The 22,947-nt window shown below is 40.1% G+C and overlaps 4 protein-coding genes across 6 annotated transcripts; 2 read left to right on the top strand and 2 right to left on the bottom strand.

The window, feature by feature from the left end:
• Positions 1–2,038: 2,038 nt before the first annotated feature.
• LOC129592841 (uncharacterized) lies at positions 2,039–3,267 on the top strand. Its single transcript, XM_055488969.1, has 2 exons — positions 2,039–2,313; positions 2,681–3,267. The coding sequence occupies exons 1-2, from the start codon at positions 2,133–2,135 to the stop codon at positions 2,932–2,934; spliced, it is 435 nt and encodes a 144-aa protein (XP_055344944.1). The 5' UTR covers positions 2,039–2,132; the 3' UTR covers positions 2,935–3,267.
• Positions 3,268–5,980: 2,713 nt separating this feature from the next.
• On the top strand, positions 5,981–13,337 carry LOC129592814 (uncharacterized). 3 transcript variants are annotated; one of them, XM_055488938.1, is made up of 4 exons: positions 5,981–6,374; positions 9,162–9,555; positions 11,629–12,023; positions 12,126–13,337. In XM_055488938.1, exons 2-4 carry the CDS (start codon positions 9,297–9,299, stop codon positions 12,129–12,131), a joined length of 660 nt encoding a protein of 219 aa, XP_055344913.1. In that variant the 5' UTR covers positions 5,981–6,374; positions 9,162–9,296; the 3' UTR covers positions 12,132–13,337. The 3 variants fall into 3 exon arrangements, with proteins under 3 accessions (XP_055344913.1, XP_055344911.1, XP_055344912.1); XM_055488936.1 differs by having other exon boundaries at positions 11,629–13,337; XM_055488937.1 differs by lacking the exon at positions 5,981–6,374 and adding an exon at positions 8,568–8,835 and having other exon boundaries at positions 11,629–13,337.
• A 378-nt stretch (positions 13,338–13,715) lies between these two features.
• On the bottom strand, positions 13,716–17,253 carry LOC129592810 (uncharacterized protein F13E9.13, mitochondrial-like). The gene is made up of 5 exons (XM_055488931.1): positions 16,815–17,253; positions 16,317–16,654; positions 15,241–15,358; positions 15,131–15,140; positions 13,716–14,363 (listed from the first exon to the last, which is right to left on the bottom strand). The coding sequence occupies exons 1-5, from the start codon at positions 17,001–17,003 to the stop codon at positions 14,113–14,115; spliced, it is 906 nt and encodes a 301-aa protein (XP_055344906.1). The 5' UTR covers positions 17,004–17,253; the 3' UTR covers positions 13,716–14,112.
• Positions 17,254–17,639: 386 nt separating this feature from the next.
• LOC129592782 (uncharacterized protein F13E9.13, mitochondrial-like) lies at positions 17,640–21,611 on the bottom strand. The gene is given in 6 exon segments (XM_055488903.1): positions 17,640–18,125; positions 18,525–18,534; positions 18,621–18,738; positions 20,681–20,971; positions 20,973–21,016; positions 21,196–21,611. Coding segments are annotated over 6 exon segments (918 nt in total). The 5' UTR covers positions 21,400–21,611; the 3' UTR covers positions 17,640–17,874.
• Between the last annotated feature and the right edge of the window lie 1,336 nt (positions 21,612–22,947).

The raw sequence follows: 22,947 nt of genomic DNA on the forward strand, positions 1-22,947 counted from the left end.
TGGCCGATGCCACATGGGCGATATGTATATCTGTATAACATATGTATCAGCATAACCCGGAATATATTGTATAAGCTAAACAAACACGTTGGTGTTTGGGTTTTAAGAAAGGCAAACTAAGGTACCCTCTACCCTGCGGGGGTTTGAAAACTGAACTTCGACCACGTTTTTATTATTATGACGGTGCCTGCCTTTCCTATATATGGCTAGATATTTGGTGATTTGTGTACGTAAGAAAACTTGACCTTTGTATACTTTTTTGTGGTCCTCATCAGGAAAAAAGTATTACTTCTAAAGTGCTAATTCTAAATTATTAATTCTAAACTATTCTAAAGTATTAATTCTAAAAAGTATTAATTTGCAAAACAGTAATAATTGCTGTTTTGCATTAATTCTTCTACAGTATTAACCCGTTGACGGGCATTGGTGTCTGGAAACGACAAGAGGTTTTTGATTTTTTTCCCAGCGATCGGCAACAGTTATTCGTTGTCCCATAACGTATTAAGCAAAATGGGACCTTAAAACAGCAATAAAAACACAATTTGAACTTGTGTCTTAAGTTAATTAAGAACAATAGGTGCGCGAAAATCGCTAATTTTGAACTTTCTGACCTCTCGTAGGTCTTGCTGATTAACTAATTAGTGGATGAATAATTAAACCCGAGATAAATCAACAAGGTATAACTGGCAACCCTTTATTCAAAAATGTCTTACACAGAATCTAAAAGTTGAACCATAGATGACCACAGTCCCTCAAAAACGTGTGTCGTCTGCCAACACCATTGCCCATGAAGGGTTGTGAATACACGGGGGGGTGCACTTTCGACAGATTATTTTCATTACGTAAACAGAGTAAGTTACTGTCGGTTCGGACGCAAAACATGCGCCATGTGGTTTTGGTTGTCGAAAGCTGGCAGAAAATGGGGTTGCTGAACGGCACCCCGGGCGGTCGGAATGGTGGTCCTGATGCGTTAGTCCTGACTGTAATTTTACCGCCAGTGTACGTAGCACTGTAATTGGCTGCACAACCCTGCACTCTGCTGCTCTCTGCCTTCGATACGAGTACCGAATACCGCTTGGGCAAGCGAAGCAGCGCAGATTTAAAGAAACATGCGAATTTTCAGTTTTGACCAGTCTCGGGCGACTGCAAGCTGTAATGACCACCTTAGTGATGTTGACCTTTGCGATAGCTTTATGTAGGTTACATCCGGCCGATAATGTGTTAGAAAAAGTGCGAATGACCACTAATATTTGGTTCGGCGCCAATCGCCTTTGCAGCTGGATTATACCCGCCGCTTTCCCCATTCCCACCACTGCGGCTATACCAGGAAACGTGCAAGTCCGAATGGTGCACGCAGTGTAAAGGCGGCTCGGCGTGTTTAAAAAATAAAATGCAGCAAGTGCAATGTTAAATTGCACAAAGGCTTCTTGAAGTGCCGTATGAGAGAGTGATGAAAGTTTGCAAAGGAATATTGTCAGCATCGCTTGTTTTCTATATTGTTTTGTATGTGTAGTAGTGGTCAAAATGCAAGGAAACGCTTTTAGCAGTTTTAAATTTTACTGACCAGTGGTCAAATTGTTGACCACTTCTATACTCCTGTTTTAAAGTACTTTTTTTGAGCTATTTAATGAAACCTTTGTTTTAACTCTATCCCTATTAGACTAATTATTACAAAATTAGGCGTTTTTATGCTGTAGACCGTCCATGGGCATTGGCGTTGGCAAACGACATAGTCACCACCGCTGACCTATGGTCAGCACAAGCTCGCAAAAAATTCCCATTCTTAATTGAATTTTTTCATTGGGAAATCCCGATTTTCAATAGAAAACGCGCACTCCTTCGGGTACCGCCCGCTGGAGGGTTAAGACGTAAATATTCTGAAAGACTAGCTGTATTATACTCTTACGTAGCATCTTCCTGTCTATCGCAGATCATTAATATTAACATACACCGCAGCCTTAGCGTCTGCGATTTCACGAAAGACAAAACCGAAATTTGCATAGAAGCACGTTCCACACTTGATAAGAACCCAGCCGTAAGCAAGTCACCTGGTAATACCGCTGACGCGAAAGGAGGCCAATCTGATCTGCGTCAGTCTTCAACCGGTCGAGAATTTCTTTAATTTTATTTCTATGGTAATATTCACCTGTTGCGCCGTCAACGATCGGGGTGCAGCGGACGTTTACACGATGCCGAAAACGTCCAGGATCATCACCCTTGTGATCTTGTTATCAGTGCTCGCAGAGTCCGTCCGGTGTATTCCCTGTTCGTCTCGGGACGAACATGCCGCGAATATTCTTTCAGCTGTCGAAGGTATTTTATTAAACAGTTTTCACCTTTAATAGCAGCGAAGTTGTCCATTTATTTAAAAATTAGGAAATTTCAGAAAAACAAATGTACGAATCAGCTGATAATTATTACAGCTCTCATATCTTTAATACACCTATATATTTATATTTATACACGACGTTTGCGATGGAATGCCTTTCAGTGAATAAGAAATTCAAAACATAAAGTGAGCAAATTAATCAGAAATTTGGAAGGTTTATTCGGAGAATTCGAAACTGATTTAAAAAAATTGTTTGAAAACGAAACAGTATTACTGTATTTTTATAAATTTTCGTTAATTGGTTTTTTTAATTATAATGGTCTTATCTTGTCTAATGGCCTTATCTGACAGATTCTCCAGATGCGGCACATTCCCGATTCAAACGCCAAGCCGACATTATGTCGCTGCTCATGCTGTCCCTGCTGATGCCGCATCTGACCGGTGCCGCCGGTGGCGCCGCCTCTCCGCCGCCGTCCCCGGATGATGGTCCCACACCGCCGACCACACCGGCCACTGTTCCACCGCCTCCTGACGACGGCGGGTTTGATTTACAGCAAATGATGCAGATGATGCTCATTGCCCGCTTCATCAGCGGACTGGGTTGAAGCCGATCGAAGCCTTGTTTAACATGGAAATTTCCCAACAATCGTCAAGTACCGGAAGTATACGACTGGAACTACCCTTTTCGTGTTTCACTATTGTGATGAAAAATTGGAATGATTGTGTCATCTATATATGTGCATGAGACTGCGGGAAAGAATTTAGAGAAGTTATGCATTGTGAATTTGTGATCGGAAGTCGAATATTATTGCACAATGCGCTTACCGTATCTGCATTAATTTCAGTGCACATTGCACAGCGCAGCAATGCATTTTGTCAGATATCGAGCACAATTGCTAAAATTCTGTGAAAATTCAGCAAAGAAAAATAAATCATACTGGATGTACGATGTACGATTGTTAATTTATCTAATGTTATTTAATGTTAGCTACATTAGCCTACATACTGTATATTGATATATATAAGGCATCGCAATCAATGATCGGTGCGTAGATAATTCCACAGAAAAAAAATAGTAACCCGCTCCTTCCCGTACTTATTATTACAAGTTAGATTAAAATTCAGACCTTTTATCATAGATTCTTGATGTTAAAGTTATTGCTAGTTATGTTCAAATTACGGAGCCATAAAATTGTACACTGCGTCCGTACACGTGTTGAAACATTCACAAGATACGAGTACAGTACTTAAGTATCCATGCATAAAGAAGCTTGCGATTAATACAGGCATTTTAATGTTGAAGAATGCGGGTTTTGTTTCCGGTCATGTTTTACTTCTCAGGACCTGACAAGTTACAATGACCCATCGTCATATGGACTCATACCGTACACTTATGTACAATATGTCACTTCCGTACCGGTACATATTCCGACTGCACGAGTGTTGCGGATGCTGAAAATAATGTTAGTTAATTCGGTAATGCATAAAATAGGTTAAACTGCAGACAAATATTTGGTTGAAAAATCTCGTTTTAACATTTTAGGTTTGGAAAACCTGATCGTAGCCATGCACCACAAATACTTATAAAAATAAGTGATACATTTATTTATTGTATAGTTTAGTACAAAATTGTTCGTGTATACGAGATTTACAAGGCAGTATACGTTGAAACATACGTTTATCACTGGTAAAAAAATTGAATTCGCATTCGTAAAATACGTAATCAAACTCATAATTCTGAAGCATAGGTTCGAAGTTTTATGCCATTGATGCATTACGCATTGCAGCAATTATTTTGCATTTACGAATTTCAAGTTTCGATCACGGGTTTAAGATATTGCTTGAAGCCTTACAGTGCATTTATTCCTTTTGTTGATATAATTTTAAAGAATTCCTGATCCAACGAAGTCCGTATATCTATACATATACGTATATCTGTATATGTAGTCAACTGATATAACATCATGATCATTGCTTCTTTTTACTCACCTATGCTTTAAACTTTGTTAAAGTACATGTTGTACGTAGCTCGGATAAACGGTACGTGACTTCATGCGTATAATAGATCAAATTTTGAAAGTAGTTTCGTACAATTAGGTTAACAATGATTACATAATAATATTATAATAGACTATCTATTATTATTAATATTATTCCTTTTTAATATCGCATTTATGAGCTTAAGAATAAAATCATTACAATATCGACGATATTATACAGTAATATTGTATACCATCAGACATCAGCTATTAACATAATCAATTTTACAGTATTGCAGAAGTGATGGGCAAACAGTACAAATGCGTATCGTAGTACAAGTTTACAGCCAAAAATGTTGATATGTGCATCCCAGTATGTATCCATAATTTTTCTCTTCCATAATCCTTATTAAGATCGATCCAGTGTACCGGCATTATGATCATAATGCCGGTACACTGGGATCGATCGATCGACACCTGCAGTCTCGCAGTCTCGAGACTGCAGGTGTATAATGGTCTCGCAGATATGGTTATGAGATATCTATATACCATGGTATACCACATAACTGTATCTGCGAGACCATGCTACGTATCTTTAAATGGACCGGTTCCTGCATTTATCGCCAAACAAACTGCGGTTAGAAAAATTATCGAAACCCCGGCCGTGAGAAAGAAAAATAAAATTTTAAATTTAGCCACCATGACTAACCATAATATGAAGATAGCAGTACATATGACTGTACGTATATGAATCGGTACTTGAGATTTTCGCTCCGACCAGGGCATTTTCCGAGTGCGCTTGCCAAATCAGCTGTACTTGTTTATAGTTTTAAACTTGGCGGTCCGGACAACAGTTCAAGGTTAACGATACCGCGGTCGTTAAATTGAAATTCCGCATTCGGCGCAGAAAATTTTACCGTCCTCGACAAAACATCGCGCCTGAGCATTCCTGTACAATCTTAACTTCCTTAATTCTTAAAAATCGCCGGCTGTACACGTGCACTATCGCGAATGTCGTGTGACCTTGGCGCATTTGACAAGGATAAGAAACAGTTGCTTTTAGATTTCAGGTCACATGGATGCTGCTGCTGGCGTCAAAGCGCACCCTATGCCAATTAATGTTGTTCACTGTGAAAGATGTGATAATTGTCGTTCGTGGCCGGCACGAATATGCGGCTGTAATAACACCGCACTAAATTTAGCGGTTTTCCTCTGTATATGTATGTGGGCGCGCATCACGTGCGGCGTTGAACTCGCACGCAACTTGCCACTTGATTTATCGTTCAACAGAACAAATGTTGATGTGCGATTACCAATGCAACGGAGTCGGAAAGACTACGGCGTTTATTTACGGCAAAAAGAAAGCCCAGAGCTTAGAAATTATAATCAACACGAAAATAAAATCATAACAGTGCGGATGTCATGGCGATCCTGTTCGCCATCGTGTACGTGCGTTCCGTACTTCCGCATGGCAGGATTGATACGCTGGATTAATACGTCTTGAATCTCTACACGTCATTCCGCCCTCCAACCAATCAGCGCGCGCGGTCTTTGTTCTCCGCGCCGCCTGTTGTCAGTAGCTAGACAGGATGCGTCATGCCGCCTGTATAGCACGAGCGGGCGAATCATGTGCGCTCCACATGAGAGAGACAGAGAGAAACGAGAGAGAGCGAGGCCAACAAATCATAATAAACGCTGGCGTTCATCGGATATAGAAATCAGCTGTTTTCTTTCTTTGCTGCGATATAACCCGTATAAACCACGTACAGAAGTTTGTGCTGCGTGTATTAAACTGCCTTTCAATACGCTTTGGATCAGTATTCAAATTCTGCATGTGTGTATATTTTTGCTGCTACTGCTATATTTTGTACGTATAACCCAAGCCAAAGAAAATTTTCTGCCCTGGTCGAGGCTGTACAGTTTTTCCTCGGTGCCCTGCTCTACTCTTCTCCCACACTGGCATTATATTTATATTGATATATCTTTCTGGATGCTTGGACAGAATTTTTTTGCTTCGCCCCACACCGTTTAATTTCGCCCATTTATTTGCTTTTACATTTTAACGGGTAAGTGCAGCCATTACTTTCCATACAAGGCACGGCTCATACAACGCTGGTGTATTTTCCATGACGCTGTTATTAATTTTGTATGACGCATTATTTTATAAATTTTTGATAATGGAATATTGCTGGTTAATAGCAAAGTTCTTCATTTATTTTTTTAAATTTTCCAGCATCACGGTAACCGAAAAATGATTATTTTCTTGCTGGAATGCGAATATTGATGTTTAAAATAAACTGAATTAAATGATTGCTGTGTGGATTATTTATTTATGATGTTGATTTATTGCTTAATATTTTTGCAATCTTTGCAACGTAGATGTTATTACTGAGAAGACATTTGTAGGTAGCAAAAACTCGTGCGTTGTAAGTTGTGGTTTTTGTTCCTTGTAATTTTTGCAGCTGCAAGTTGCAGCTTTGCAAAGAAAGGCGAACGCTTTGATCATTGAACTAAGGCCGGGGGCGGAGCTTGCGTTTCAATGGCAAATGGCCGAATGGGCGATGCAACACAAAGCAGAATGGTGCTGTATGAATGCGCGCAGGTCTGCATATTGCGCAGTGCGCATTTTCCGCGGTTTAGCAGAAATTACCCAATATTTCAATGGAACCGTACTACCTACAACGGCTGATTATTTTCGACGAGTTAAGGTCATGTTGTTGTTTTGGTTGTAAACCGGGCCAGCGTCAACACTTCGCGTAGTGGCTGCGGTTTTGGTCATGTGCAGCACAGGATGTTTGTTGATAATAATATGGGGAAAATCACACTCTGCATGTCATTATTCTGATAAGACGCAGGTTACGTGAACGTCAGCTTAAAAACTGTACAGTGTACTGTACGATAAAGAGGAAACAAAGACGCGTGTGGTCGGCTGAGCGATGAGTCATTCATAGTGCTTTGAATTAAAATTCGGTTAACGCGCGCAATGACATTGTCATTGTGTGCGCTGTTCATGGAATGTTATCAGGCTGGTGATCTTCGCGGAAAACCCGTACAACGGGGGAAACACTGCGTTCGCGGTTGAATTCGCTCGTGACCAGGAATAGTGTTGACAGTGCATTCCTAATAGAATGATGTAATTGTCGTTTGAATAAAGAGTTTATTTTGTTGATAACCAAAACATGGCGTTATGTAAGCAGATGCGGTTCAGTTCGATTCACATCTATATTCAGTGGTCAACACAGTGTTAAGTTTATCAGGTCACGTGATCAGAAGTTAAATTTATTCTTAAATTGCGGTCCAACGAAAACATGCTTTTAAATAAGTTACAAGAATTTATTAAAGTTTTCGTTAGAATAAAACTAAATAAAACCCAAATTAAATAAAATCGATCTTTAATGAGACAAAAAACTGCTTCTAGAAAAAACAGGAAAAAAACGTCTAGTTCATGCCATGGTGATCGAGCAAAATGGATGAGCGCGTGCAGGTTCATCGAATGAGTCCAACTTCCATGTTTTGGTACAAAGTCCATTTTGATAAAGGGCAATTTATCGCAGATCGTGATGCATAACGGACATCGGGTTTATACCGCGTTGCCATAGCATACAGTACGTACACGCTTTCGAAACTTCAACGTTTGCAAACTCCATTTCGTAATTATTTATCAAATATATCTATACAAGAAAGAATAATGCTTCATTTTTTAACCGAAATAAATTATCAAGGGCTGGCGATAGAAAAATATAAAACTGAAAAATTATTGACGTATTTTTATAGCCTTTAATTCAGTCTAACTTTAATAAAGCTAAGAAAAATGGAAATGATTTAGTAAACAATTAATAACACGATCAATAAATAAATAAAATTCAGTATTTTGATAACTGCATAAAGATTACAATTAATTACGCTATTGATAATTCAGAATAAATTGTTTGGAAGGAATCTGGAGTGAAATTTGTTATTTATTACCCCACCGGAAGCGGATTTGCCGGTATACATGCAGTAATTAAAATTTATTTTCGCTCATCCTATGATTCAGCGAACCGGTTATTATCAGCTTGGTGCAATAATAATAATGGCACACGTGAATCATCTGTAATTTTCGCTGACAATTAATGGCCACTCTGGATGTGCTTTGTTCACGATGCGTCGATGAGCTCATCGATCGAGATGCTGCTAATGCTGGCACAGCTACAATACATTCAATACGCTGCAGCCTGTGCCAGCCTAATAACAAGGCACGCCATCGATCGGCCCGTATTGTTCGGTTTGGCCTGAGCTGCGGTGCCGATGTTGCGCTGGTTATCTGAACGCAGAGCAATAGCCGCAGCATTTTGAGCTGTATACACAGGATTCGTGCCGTATTATCCTGTTTTCCCGTCATTTACGCCGTGGCCTACATTACTGTGGGGTGTGGGAAGAGTTTTTCCCGTTTCAAAATAGGCCGTTTTTTCCGCTTGTTTTTATGCAGTTTTACTTGCTGGCGTTGACATTTCTTCCGTATATTTCATCATTTGATCAATAAACCAGGTAACTACGGTGACAACCCTGTTTGGCTGCGACAGTATATCAGACTGACTTACAGGAAATTCCGCGCGTGCTAGTAGGTTTCCAAGTCACAGTTCGATTTGTGCTCATCATGTTATTCATTTTAGAAGCTACATTTTGCTTGGAGACAAAAACGATGAGCCATCCGTGATTAGCAAAAAATTAATCTGATGAAATCGTGACAATAATTGCGTAGAGTAAAAAAGCGTTGAGCACACAATGAGCGCAGCACTCATCGGTTCCGCTGCATAAGCGCATTTCCCTGTACGGTGATGATCGAGTTGACTGACCGATTGCTTTTCTTGCAGAGCTTTGTTATTCAGCTGCATTCGCCCCATCTGCCGCCTTTCTTTGTTACACTGACCTTGCCTTGAGAATTGATATTATTGTCAACATCACACCGCCTCTTTTTCCCCCTGATTGCAAACACAATTTTAAATCGCATGATGGCCTCCATGTTGGGAAACGTGCTGGATTATCTGCGCACCAAGACGGCCGCGGATGGTGACGAGAAACGGCCGTTGAGCCCGCGCCCGCAGGAGGTGCCCATGACGACAGCTGACGCTGCGGCTGCGGATGAAGAAGACACCGAATGGGTGTACGATATTGAGGATCAGGATGACTGGCAGATTGTCCGGAAGATGGACGAGGAGATCCCCGAGCGGGAGGTGGATGAGGATGAGCTGGAGCTGCAGGATGAAGGTGAGGATTGTGCAGTAGCGAGGTGGAGGTTGGGGCGAACGGGGACACGCATGTGAAATGTGAATGCTGTGTGGGCAGGCACGTGGGCACGCGGTGGCTGTTCCGGTGACATCCGGTTTCTGTACTCGTGCCACGGGATTTTTACCATAGAAATAAATAGCTAACAAACCAGTTCAAATATTTATATTATGGATTTTTTGCCAATAATTTTGTTTAATGTTATTGCGCGTTAAATTGTCTACGAAAAAATTTGATCAAGGATTTTTTGTCAATAATTTTATTTTCCCAGGGATATTTATAATTTTATTGTGCGTTAAGTAGATAAATTGTGTGTTAAATTGCTAACGACAAGAACATTTGTTTTTGTAAATGAATTTAGTGTGTAATTTTTGCAAGGAGATTTATTGTTCATCAAATGACCAAGCATTGTATGAACTTACTCACAAGTCACAACCATGTTGCGGCTTACATATACTAGAAAATTGGTAACGCAGAATGTAAAATTAAGACACAGGCACAGAGAAAAAATAAATTGTATATTTTCTTACAAATATTTAAGTGTGTATCGTTTTTGATAAATTTTCAAAATTCTGTTGACTTTGCTTGAATTAATTAACCCTATCTAATTAATTTTTCTGTGGATTTCTGTTTATCTACTGAAAGTTTTAATATTAGAATAATTTACAAAAAGCAATATTTGAATAAATTATTTTTGTGGATTTTATTTTCCTCAGCTTAATTGCAATTTTGTACGGTGTTTTTCTTGCCGGAAACCAGATAGGTGCGGCCCGGTAATGGGTCTTTTTAAAGTTAAATCCATTATACCGTTGAACTTCAAGCGTTCTATTTTAATAATATTATCAGGATTTTTGATGGATGGCGCTGCTTGAATGGCACGATCACTTTGGGCCTGAGTGGCACATTGCCGCGGCAATATTTCCTGTTTGGCAAGCGCTTAATCACTCTTTTGACAATATCAAACATGTTTTTGGCTGCCGGTTCTAATTTTGAAAATTAATGCCCCTTCGGATTTACCTGTTAAGCCAGTTGATCAGAATAATACTTTTCATATTACGTAACCGACGCTGCATTGTATTTTGCATTTGTTGATTTCTATCTTCTTTTCATGTGGTAAATTCCCGCGCGTCAGCGGAAAAGACAGGAAAACTGGATAAATTAAAACTTTCATGTTTGTGCACCAGGAAATAATATTATGGTACAATTGCTGCATTCCGAAATAATTTAGAGAATAAAATATTTTAGAGCTTTCCAGCATTCCAGAAAATATCGTACAAATTTTCGAATTTACTAATTTTTTATTATGAATTCAAGATCAGCGCAAACGAATTAAAATCAGAGCAGCAGACTGTAATAAACAAAATTTTCCGGCAGTAAGTCCTGTTAATTAAAGAATTATTACGTTTGTCCAAACGAAGTGACTAACCGTACAACGCTTTATTTTCTAATAAAAATGATGTTATCAAAAAATTATAATTTTATAGTAATTGATACTAGAAACAGAGATTCACATTCACATGTACTTCCGGTCACTTATTCCGCGTTTTAATGACATAGTCAGCCGCAGGTCAATAATATGCAGTGAAAATACACAAAATGTGATTCCATATAGTGTGTACTCGTATTTCGTAATGATGTACTGGTTTTGCAATTTAATTGAAAAAATCTAGTTACATACTTAAAATTTAGAAAAATAATTTGAAATAAGTGGTACTAAATACAATATTTTAATCCCAATCATTTAAATTCTATTGCAACTTTGAAATGGTTGAGAAAACCGTAATTATTGTAGCCGGGTAAATGGGCAACTAACCGCGTGGTTGTGACCGGTGTGCTTTTCTTTGCCGTACAGTGGCCGGGATGGACAATCTGGAGAACTGGCCGGGTTGCCGGGTGTTGGCGGGCGGTAACGGGCGTGTGCCCAGCTGCCTGAAGAGCTGGTACCTGGCGCCCCGCCCTGCTTCACCCGCTCCGCCCCCTCCCCCCACACTAACCCCCTGGAGAACTTACTCATTGAGCATCCCTCCATGTCAGTGTATCTCTCTCCGATTGCAGCCACCCACACCCGCCACCAGACCCTCTACCGCTCCGCCCCGCCATTAATCATGGAGGAGACCCTGCAGCCGCCCGCCCCGGCGGCCGGCGGGGTAACCCGCACCCCCAGCCCCCCGCGGGCGACGGTGGACGAGGACGGGCTGGCGCCGGTGTACCAGCGCCCCCTGTCGCACAAGCGCAAACGCCGTCTGCGGGCGGCGGCGCGGGCCCAGGCCCTGCCGGCGGGGTCCGCCGCTCCGGAGCGCCGCGAACTGGCCGTGTTGAACCGGATGAATGAGGAGATGCTGAAACAGGGGCAGAATGAGGAGAAGGAGCGCCGGACGGTCAAGCTGCATCTGGGGAAGAACGCCCTGCAGCGCAGTAATCTGGTGGAGAACAGTCAGCCGCCTAAGAAGGTCGGTGGTGTACGTGAAGGAAATTACCGTTGTTTACATTAATGTCCCCCCTGCAATCAAGCGGATCAATTTACCTTCTCTGAAATTTATTGCGCTTTATAGCCATGACGTTGACGTCGATATTGGCATCATATTGCGTGGAATTGTGTACGTAACCGCCGCACCTGTGCTTCTTGGGGAAAAAATGACAGAAAAATGTGGAATGAATTTTCTTCATATTTTATCTCGTTTATCTCCTGATGCGCCCGCTTATCGCGTGACCTTTCTCCTCCTCATTGTGACCGGTTCTTTGGGTTTATTTTCTTCTGTGTGGACGTCGTTCTCGGGGAAAAAATGCTACAAAAATACCGCTGATCTCGCGTGTCGTCGAAAAAATGGAAATATGAAATCCGCGGACATATCGCTGTACTGGGATAATCACCGGATGCGCTGCGTCTTCATGATCTGATCGATCCTCGGCAAGGAAGAAAAATCTGGAAAAATTATAGCTTTATTTTCCGTTTTCCCTGTTTTTCCCTTGTTTTTCGCCTCTGATACTGATCGTTTTCATTTCCATTTAGAAAAAGATTAGAAATTTTGACAAATTTTATTTTTTAAAATATTATATACGAGTCGGTAGTGTTTGCGGGAATTTCGTCGGTATTTGTTTTCCTCTGTTTTTTTTTTAAACAAAAAATTTATTTAAATAACTGCCAGTTTTTATAATTGCGTCGTTTGCGTTGGTTACTGTGGGGATTTTATTTTTGGTGCTTTTATTTTCTTTCGGTGTACATGTATTGTGGTGACAAGTTTCCTACACTGGGTCTGTGGTTTTGTTGTGTAATATAGCGCGAAAATTGGTTAGCTCATTGATTTCAATTTTCAACCGTTATATAAGTTCCAAAGTGCCATTATACGTTGCTGTGTGCATGTGTGTATAATACGGTAAAAGTGTATAAAGAATCGTGTGGTTACACTCGACTGCAGCTTGTTTGATTTCTTGCTTCCATTCAGCGCGTTGGGACATTTTCTATATATTATTCTGTTAGCTTTGCTGTGGTGTGTGTACATTTGCGAAGCATTGCATCTGTCGGGTGTTTGATAATAATTCGCTGAGGAAAAACACTGCTGCAATAATTGCTACTTTGACAGACAGCCAACCGTCGAAAGAGCGCGATCGGAGTTGGCGTAACGCAACCTGTTGGCGAGAATAAGGAAAAAAAACCAGCTGGTTTTATTTTGAATTTCTATACGCGGGAATCTGAATGTGGGCATTGTGTTCCGCTTGCAAAATGAGAATAACTGGAAATTCTGGAATTAAATACGTCAACAAGAATGTCGTGTTTACCACGTGCAAATTGTCAGAAAAAAGTAGATTTATTAAAATCGAAAAGAGAAATTAAGTTTTCAATTATATTTTCAGTTGATAATTTTAAGACCGTTTGATCAGCACTGAAAACAAATTTTATTTAATTAAGAAAAGAAAGTTACCCGGTTTTAACAAATCACCGGTTAGAAAAATTCTTACTAATCAATCATTCACACCGTGCAAGAATTTTCACTACAAAATATCAAAATAATTAAATACATATTAAAGCAAGCAAAGTTAACCTATTAAAATAAGAAAACGAAATAAAAATCATTAAACAATTAATGCAATTAAATTTAATACTCTGAAGACTGAAGGTACTTAATAAAGTTTAATCGGTTCATCATTCATCACATACATACGCATATTGCGAAATCACCCTCTGTACATCAGCGAAACACAACGAATCGAATTAATAAATCAAATTAATTATTGAATTAAATCTGCTACATTTTTCAAAATTTCCGTAATTTCTTCGAGGCATTCGTATGATCGTATTAAAATGCATTTTATTTTATGCATTAAAATGCATTTTATTTAGGAACAACAACCATTATTTTACCATCCAAACAGATGCAACAGTACAAGTAAAATCGAATAAAACATCACACTTCATTAGTAACAACCTGGTAAAAAGAAAGGCGAAATTATTAGGATAAACAACCGAATTTCCGGCTGTCTTTCTAACCGAATCTCGCTGAGCTCAACAACATCCAACACCAGCCAATTTTCCGCCAATTCTCACACATAATCGGTCAAGGCCGGTTTCCGGTGCGAGTGCTTTTCCGCCTTAACCAGCGTCTCCCGCAGCTCGCGGATGTTGTCCATGAATTTCTTAACGCGGCCCTCATCCACGTCGTTGTACCACAGGCCGCCCTTCTTGAACTCCGATCCCACAATCATCCCGTGACAATTATTGGCGAAGGCGTGCAGGGTGTCGGCCGTGACACCCGAGCCCAGCAGCACCGGGATGTCCACTTTTTTCATCGTCACTGTCAATTTTGCAGATACAACATCAAATTACCGAATTTAATAGGACAAATTTCTTTGGCACAAAAATAACAATTGCATTTTATCTGCTGGAAAACTAAAACTAACCCATAAACAATTGTACGAATTATGAGATAAATAGCTCAAAATATTAAGCAACAGTTATTGCAGAATAAAAATTATAAAATCAATAATAAACAAATTAAATTTTTATTCATAGGCGTTTACTGCAAATTCATACCGTGTCATCACGTATTTAACTATTTCTTTATGCACTGCTGGACTGTAAAGCTTAAAAGCGTGTCAAGAAAGGAAAGAAACATGCAAACCCGTTATTTTCACGGAAATTCAAGTGTACTGTATAAAAAAATATTAAGCGGAAATATACGAGTGCGATAAAAGAAAAATCCGAAATCGGTAAGATTTTCGAAAATTAAGTACTATTTTAATTGCGTTTATTCCAAAGGATGCGCAAAGTGCAATATAAAATCCGCATTATAAATAAAATATTATTAACTATAAATTAAATAATTTTTACAATAGGTTTATTATGTAAACGATCCGCCAAGTGCACCATAAAATCCGTCGTTATTACGTAATGATGTCTTTCTAAGATTTACGTAAGTATCCAGAAAAACATCCCAAAAAGAAGCCGGAACGAAATTCTCGTTACGCGTTAGCGACAAAAGGATCGGAAATGAAAAACTGCTACAGCAACGCATGATGCAAGCCAAACTGGGAAGGGCGCATCAAGGGGCTCGCATCTTACCAGCTGCCTCCTAAAAATACAAACAGACCGTCAGCGCCGCGCCATTAACACTCTAACAGGCCGCGTCTGCGCCTTGCCAACATGCCAACGAATGTCAACAGCCAGCGCACCTGGGGATCTGCCGCTTTGCCCGTCCTTTCGCCGCTGATGATCACGCCGTCAGCGAGAAAAAACTCCGCCGCATGCGCCACATCCTGCACTTTCAGGTCGGCGGTGATGGCATGGGCGCTGCACAAGGGAAAAGATATTTGTTCAAAACGCATCTAGCTTTACATAAAGAAACCGCGCAGCACAACCATAGCTTAAAAAACAGCGGCAATACTTTACATAAATTTTAAAAATAGTTTTATTCCTTCTGTATTTTATCTATTTGTACAATTAAGATGAACAACGCGAAATTAGTTTTTTTATTTAACAGATTTTTTCAGATATTACGTACTAATAATTAAGAATTTTGGGCGAATAGAAAACCTTCACTAAGATTGAAAAATCGGAGAAAAAATTGGCAAAGTCAACAGCCGTATTACACCCAGTCATACGGTACTAAGTACGTTCCACTGTGACTACGCTGCACATTAATTTCGAACAACTGTTCTGTACACAATGTACTGCGCCATTTAAAGTGTGGTTTTCATAGTTTACTGATTAGCCAGTGTACTACGATAGCTCACACTTCCATAGCCTGCCAGAAACTGAAACGAAGTAATTTAGTTTTTACAATGAGAATTTCAGTGAAAATATGTAGCGCCCTTTCTTAAAATTTAATGTCATCACTCTGTCTGAGTAAAAAGAGAATTTCTTTAAAAAAACCTGTCCGTAAATTATCTCATATGTACAGTACTCGAGTAATCACTAAAATAGCACAAATTAAATTCGAAAAATACGACAAATAAAATGGAAACATGATAGGATGACAGGATAGTTAGAAGGAAAAATATTTTCAAAAAAAGATATATTCATGAAAAGTTGCCTCCGTAAATTATTTAAAAATCACTAAAATAACACAAATTCAATTCGAACGTTAATACGACAAATAACAGTACAATGACTTCTCTTAAAAAAATAAGTGAAAAATTCAAGTCTAAAAGTTTGGGGAATAATAATCATTTGAAATAAAATAACTAAAAATTGTACAAATTTTGAAGACATGGTGAAAACGTTCGGTAACTAAAATGTACTGGCGTACTTGTGGTGCTTTCTAATATCGGCGAAAATCTTGACGCTCTCCGCTCCGATGGTCTTGCGGAAGCGCAGCAGTTCCCCCGCACAGGCATCCACAATGCCCTGATCCCCCACGGAGCTGAAGACGAATCCCTCCGCTCGGATAAAATTCAAATCACACGCCTGCGCCACGGCCATCGCTTCCAAATTGGCCTCCGCCAGAATCTGCACACCCATCGGCATCTGCGGGAACTTGCGCCGCACCTCCGCACACACCCGCGTCATGCAGGCGGTCGTCTCCGGTGACAGCCGTTCCTGTTTCAGATAGGGGATATCGTTGGTGTTCTCGAAAATCAACCCATCCTGCAACGAAAGACAAAATTCTCAGAATAAAGACGAAAATGGCCAAATCATTCCGGCGCGATGCAAGATATCCATGTAGCCGATAACGGGTAAACTACACCAGATACCAGGATTTATAGTAGTGCAGCCGGGTTTTATTTGGTGCCTTCGCCAGACCTACCAAGCCGTGTTTCACATACTTCTCTGCGTCGCTGCACGCGTGCGCGATGATGTCGTCGAGGGATTTCGAGTGCAAAGGGGATCCGGGAAGAGCGTCAACATGGACAGCACCGATAATCACCGTATCATCGCGTCCAAACAGCTTCTCGAAGGCCTTCAAGGGGTCTTCGCTTCTGGGATTCGCAGACATTCTGGCTGCAGCAGCAACGAATCAGCAACAAGATTACAAGAAAACCGAAAGACGAAAAATAGGACCTACAAACTCGCAAGATGAACGAATATACAGTATACTCCCTGGTAATTTAAGTTTACTACTAATACACTTTTGTACTACGTAGATAAGTAACCATAAATGATAAGTAACAAAATTGTAAATTTTCTAGAAACTGACAAACTGTTGCAAACTCGGATAGACAAAGAGGAAAAGCCCGAAGTGCAGTTTTCCGTTCTGCGGAAAACGCAGTGGCAGTTTGTAACGCAGTGGCAGTTTCCGGTGAGCACATGGAAACAGCGAGATGCGCCATATATCGAAGCGGACACCTTTTCCAGTTTTTCTGATTTTTGAATTTATTTAAAGAGTAAGCTATGTTATTAATTTATGAACGCACGTATACTTATTTAATTTTATTTCATACGTAAAATTCAGTTCATAGGTCATATCACGGAAAAATGTGAAAAAAACCGGTTCTGAAGCGAGTATTGCGCAATTTGGTCGAGATTTCCCTAATAAAATGAGGACATTTTAAACATACTGTACCTAATCAGGCTAATCTAGAGCGGTTTAAAAAGTGATATTCCAATGAATACTCAAAACACGTTCAAAAATTCGTATCGTCTCTTTTTGCATTTTATTCAACAAGAAATATTTTGGACCAACCAGCGTAAAAGTGTAACACATGTTTTGTGAAAAAAAAATCATATCGTTAAACAAAGTAATTCCACAAAACCGTCAAAATATAAAAACACAAAAGGGCACCATTGTTCAAGAACACAGGATAAAATCCACATCGGCATAAATGATGCAGGAGGAATAAATGCCGTCCATTTAAGCAATGAGTCGCTCAAATAAAATCCGAGGTGGAAGGCTTTCGGTGCGATGGCGTCTCCTGTTTCGCCATGCTTTCCCTGAGCTTTTTCAGGGTTTCCATGAAGCTGCGGATGCGCTGCTCGTCCACGGAATTGTACCACTTCCCGCCCTCTTTAAAGTCCGATCCCACGATCATCCCGTGGCAGTGATTGGCGAAGGCGTGCAGATTGTCGCGCGTCACTCCGGATCCCAATAATACCGGCAAATGGCTCGTTTTCATGGCGTCTGCAAAATGCATTACACTGTCGGACAGAAAATAAATCCGTCTCGATCCGTTGTCAATTTCTCAGACGCCTTTTTTAAATTATTTCGCATTAGTTTTTTTTTGGAGAATATTCATTAATACTTCGAAAATTAACTTAATAATATTTGCCAATAATTTGTTCTGAAAATGAGAAAAAATGGACAACGGATCTGCATGTTACAAAATCTTTTACGAAAAATTCAAATACCGACCTCAATTTTTAAGATACATTTTTAAATGATTTATCATAAGTACTTTTTGGGAGAACACGTATTAATTTTTTCCAGATTAATCATTTATCATTTAATCTGCTGTTTTTAAAATGTCCATGCCGGGCAGCGAGGCACAGCCAAGGCAAACGATGTTGCAAAATTTCTTACCGGCTGCTTCCTATAAAAAGAAAACATGAATAAACTGACCGGAAATGAAGAACTGATATGACCTGCTATGACAGGGTCAGGATGCGAGTACCACACCTGTGGGTCGGCCGCCTGGCCGGTGCTTTTTCCCGTGATAATCACACCGTCAGCCGCGAAGAATTCCGCCGCGTGCGCCACATCGTGCACCGTCAAGTCAGCCGTGATGGCGTGCGAGCTGTGCAGAGAAATACCTTGACTTCATTTTCATGTTAGCAAAATCATATACGACGAGTAGATAGTACCAGGTACTCCTCAAAAACCACGAACAGATTGTGGAGGGGAAAAACAATAAACACTAAGGCAAAAACGCGAATTCATGCGATTGAAACACTTGCAGCACAAGTTTCAACAAGCCATTCGCCTGTTTCATAAACCACTGCACTACACACAACACATGGTAACTCGAAAATCCAGTAAATGGATCACATATACAAAATAAAACAGGTAACAGATTACGACTTCGGAATAACAAAAAAAAAAACTAAAATAGGATACTAATACACGTGTACATGCATATCTATCTATTTTCAAAAATTTATAAAGCAGATTAGGTTAACAGTACACTATTAGTCTATTACTACTTTCTTTAAAACCAAATTATAATCTACAAAAGTTTTCCACACTAAATTTAATTAAAAAACTGCAAGCGCGTCCTGCAAACATCAATGCAAAACAAAATGAAAATAATTATTTGGTTAATATCAGTAATCAGTGCAGCAAAACCGCGTGCTAAACTATCAAAGTACAAATAAATACTGCAGTACTTCAAAGGAAATTCGTCTACAATTTCTTCTTTCTGGGAGAAACAAAAATTATGATCGAATGAATATATTGAAACGAGTAACGGCGCTCCGTAAAGCTCGTAGAAATTAGTACAATCAGAATTACAAGTATCTGGACAAAACTGGTACCTGTGCTTTTCTTGATGTCAGCAAATATTTTGACTTTCTCCGCACCGATATTCTTCCGAAACCGCAGCAATTCACCCGCACACGCATCCATGAAGCCCTCATCCGCAATGGCACTGAAGACGAATCCTTCCGCGCGGATAAAATCCAGATCACAGGCGTGCGCCACAGCCATGGCTTCCAAATTTCCCCCCGCCAAGATCTGCACACCCAGCGGAATGCGGGGAAAACGCTGGCGTAACTCCGCACACACTCGCGTCATACTGGCTGTCGTCTCGGGCGTCAGTTTGTCTTTTTTCACGTAGGGAATATCGTGGGTGTTCTCGATAATCAGTCCGTCCTGGGGAAATAAACCAGCTACAAACGGAAAACCAGCAGACAACATCAGTACACTTTATGCAACGAAACACAACTAATTCCCTGTATGAACAAACAGGGTAGCGCATTGACGATACAGAGAACATAGCGGAAGGTGACCGTGTTTAGACCAGCATATCAACATTTGCAACACTTTCGTACCATTTCATGCTTTAGATATTTCTCTGCATCGTCGCAGGCATGATCGATGATTCTCGCCAAGGACTGAGAGTGCTTAGGAGTGCCGGGAAGAGCGGGAACATGAACGGCCCCAATTACTGCAGCGATGTCGCGGCCGAACAGTGTGCGAAAATCTCGCAGCGCTGCTGCGGAATAAGAGGACATTATCCAGCTCGTTAGTCGCATTTTCTATCAAGCAGAGCGCAAGTACAATTCATCCAGAGGTTTTATTAGCATGAGTGTAAATGTGTTATAGCAGAAAAATCAGACATAGGAATGACAGGACGATCAGAAACGCATAACAAAATGGCAGTACGAAGTTCGAACTCCGACGTTTCCGGTTTCGCTTTTGAGTTTTGCAAACACTTGCATTGTGGCGTACCGAGGCGAAGAATGGGATAAAGTAGACGCGTCCTGCAAACATCAATGCAAAACAAAATGAAAATAATTATTTGGTTAATATCAGTAATCAGTGCAGCAAAACCGCGTGCTAAACTATCAAAGTACAAATAAATACTGCAGTACTTCAAAGGAAATTCGTCTACAATTTCTTCTTTCTGGGAGAAACAAAAATTATGATCGAATGAATATATTGAAACGAGTAACGGCGCTCCGTAAAGCTCGTAGAAATTAGTACAATCAGAATTACAAGTATCTGGACAAAACTGGTACCTGTGCTTTTTCTTGATGTCAGCAAATATTTTGACTTTCTCCGCACCGATATTCTTCCGAAACCGCAGCAATTCACCCGCACACGCATCCATGAAGCCCTCATCCGCAATGGCACTGAAGACGAATCCTTCCGCGCGGATAAAATCCAGATCACAGGCGTGCGCCACAGCCATGGCTTCCAAATTTCCCCCCGCCAAGATCTGCACACCCAGCGGAATGCGGGGAAAACGCTGGCGTAACTCCGCACACACTCGCGTCATACTGGCTGTCGTCTCGGGCGTCAGTTTGTCTTTTCACGTAGGGAATATCGTGGGTGTTCTCGATAATCAGTCCGTCCTGGGGAAATAAACCAGCTACAAACGGAAAACCAGCAGACAACATCAGTACACTTTATGCAACGAAACACAACTAATTCCCTGTATGAACAAACAGGGTAGCGCATTGACGATACAGAGAACATAGCGGAAGGTGACCGTGTTTAGACCAGCATATCAACATTTGCAACACTTTCGTACCATTTCATGCTTTAGATATTTCTCTGCATCGTCGCAGGCATGATCGATGATTCTCGCCAAGGACTGAGAGTGCTTAGGAGTGCCGGGAAGAGCGGGAACATGAACGGCCCCAATTACTGCAGCGATGTCGCGGCCGAACAGTGTGCGAAAATCTCGCAGCGCTGCTGCGGAATAAGAGGACATTATCCAGCTCGTTAGTCGCATTTTCTATCAAGCAGAGCGCAAGTACAATTCATCCAGAGGTTTTATTAGCATGAGTGTAAATGTGTTATAGCAGAAAAATCAGACATAGGAATGACAGGACGATCAGAAACGCATAACAAAATGGCAGTACGAAGTTCGAACTCCGACGTTTCCGGTTTCGCTTTTGAGTTTTGCAAACACTTGCATTGTGGCGTACCGAGGCGAAGAATGGGATAAAGTAGACGTGACTGGCTGCCTTGTTACGTCACTGTACCGTACAGAAAGAACACCATACAGAAGTGAACGAGTAGGTAGTACTTACCAAAGAAACGTCAGTTCAAACTTCAAAGTTTAAACCTCATGTACATGTTGAATAATTTATTATGATTGCTCTATCTTTTTGAAGTTAGAATAAAAAAAGGATCACAAAATTTAGATATGAAAAAACTGGCAAAGTGCACTGATTTGCACCACGTCGATCACGATGATGAGGAATAAAATTACTGTACGTCTTAATCTTGCCGGAAAGCAGCGTCATAGTATGTACATTACTACATACACGAGTAAACTGTAAAAGTACGACATGTACGGTGCTAATAATTTTATAATAATAGTAAAATCAATTATACGATCAAGTAAGTGATAATTATTTCTACGTATCAGTTGGCTAGTACAATACCATGTACATCATTGCAAATCTGCATGTACTGATGTACATGTTATCACACTAGGGCTAGTGTGATACCATGTACAATACTAATATAGATACCACAATCGGCTAGTGACTAGCCGATTGTGGTATTAATTATTTTATTATTAATTATTCTGATTATATTAATTATTATATTAATTATTCTGATAAAGTATGCGAATTAAAGAAATTACTATTTATATAAACAGATTAAGTACGTTGTGCCTGTATTTTTTATTTGGCGGTACAGTATTAAGGTAGTTACAAAAACAATTGTAAGTACATTGTACATACGTACTGGTATACGGATTGCGGACTGTGCAGTCCGTATTAAATTTACTATTAATTTTATGTGGTTGACTACTTGACGTACAATTTCCATAACAGTACTGTGTATAGATATTATTTGCGTAGCCATTGACCAAGCCGGAAACGAACTTTGTATATAATAATGTAATTGTTGTACGAGTACTTTAACGTAAGTACTTTCCGAACAAAGCAAAGTAATTATATTCCGGTTCTTATAGTTACAAAATCAGAATTATTAGTATGTTTAATGGGCAGTAGCCACCACGATAACAATGAGTGCGAGCGCCGGTACACTACTTAATAGTTAAAATTTAAACATTAAAAAACACCAAAATCTCTATCTTCTCTTGGATTAAAAGGTAACGTGCTCAAGACAGCCGTGGCAGCCGTGGCATTATTAGTTAGTTACTAAATTATTGCTACACGAGTATTATGTTATTTTGCTTTTTAATTTCATGGTTTTTTGGCGGCAGTTATGCTTCCGGTCAAGTGCGCTCGTACAAAGGACGATACGTAGACACGTCTGTGTACGCACCGTCGAATCAGCGTACGGCACTGCCGCAGTGTTT

The sequence above is a fragment of the Paramacrobiotus metropolitanus genome, unplaced genomic scaffold, assembly GCF_019649055.1.
Source record: "Paramacrobiotus metropolitanus isolate TYO unplaced genomic scaffold, Prichtersi_v1.0 Parri_scaffold0000056, whole genome shotgun sequence".
Lineage (NCBI taxonomy): Eukaryota > Metazoa > Tardigrada > Eutardigrada > Parachela > Macrobiotidae > Paramacrobiotus > Paramacrobiotus metropolitanus.

Coding starts and splice junctions, on each gene's coding strand:
- LOC129592810 (XM_055488931.1), bottom strand. CDS start 17,003: ATGTCTGCGAATCCCAGAAGCGAAGACCCCTTGAAGGCCTTCGAGAAG. Junction 16,655..16,814: donor AGTATGTGAAACACGGCTTG/GTAGGTCTGGCG, acceptor CTTTCGTTGCAG/GATGGGTTGATTTTCGAGAA. Junction 15,359..16,316: donor GATATTAGAAAGCACCACAA/GTACGCCAGTAC, acceptor TCCCTTGTGCAG/CGCCCATGCCATCACCGCCG.
- LOC129592841 (XM_055488969.1), top strand. CDS start 2,133: ATGGTAATATTCACCTGTTGCGCCGTCAACGATCGGGGTGCAGCGGAC. Junction 2,314..2,680: donor TATTCTTTCAGCTGTCGAAG/GTATTTTATTAA, acceptor CTTATCTGACAG/ATTCTCCAGATGCGGCACAT.
- LOC129592814 (XM_055488936.1), top strand. CDS start 9,297: ATGATGGCCTCCATGTTGGGAAACGTGCTGGATTATCTGCGCACCAAG. Junction 9,556..11,628: donor GCTGGAGCTGCAGGATGAAG/GTGAGGATTGTG, acceptor CTCCGATTGCAG/CCACCCACACCCGCCACCAG.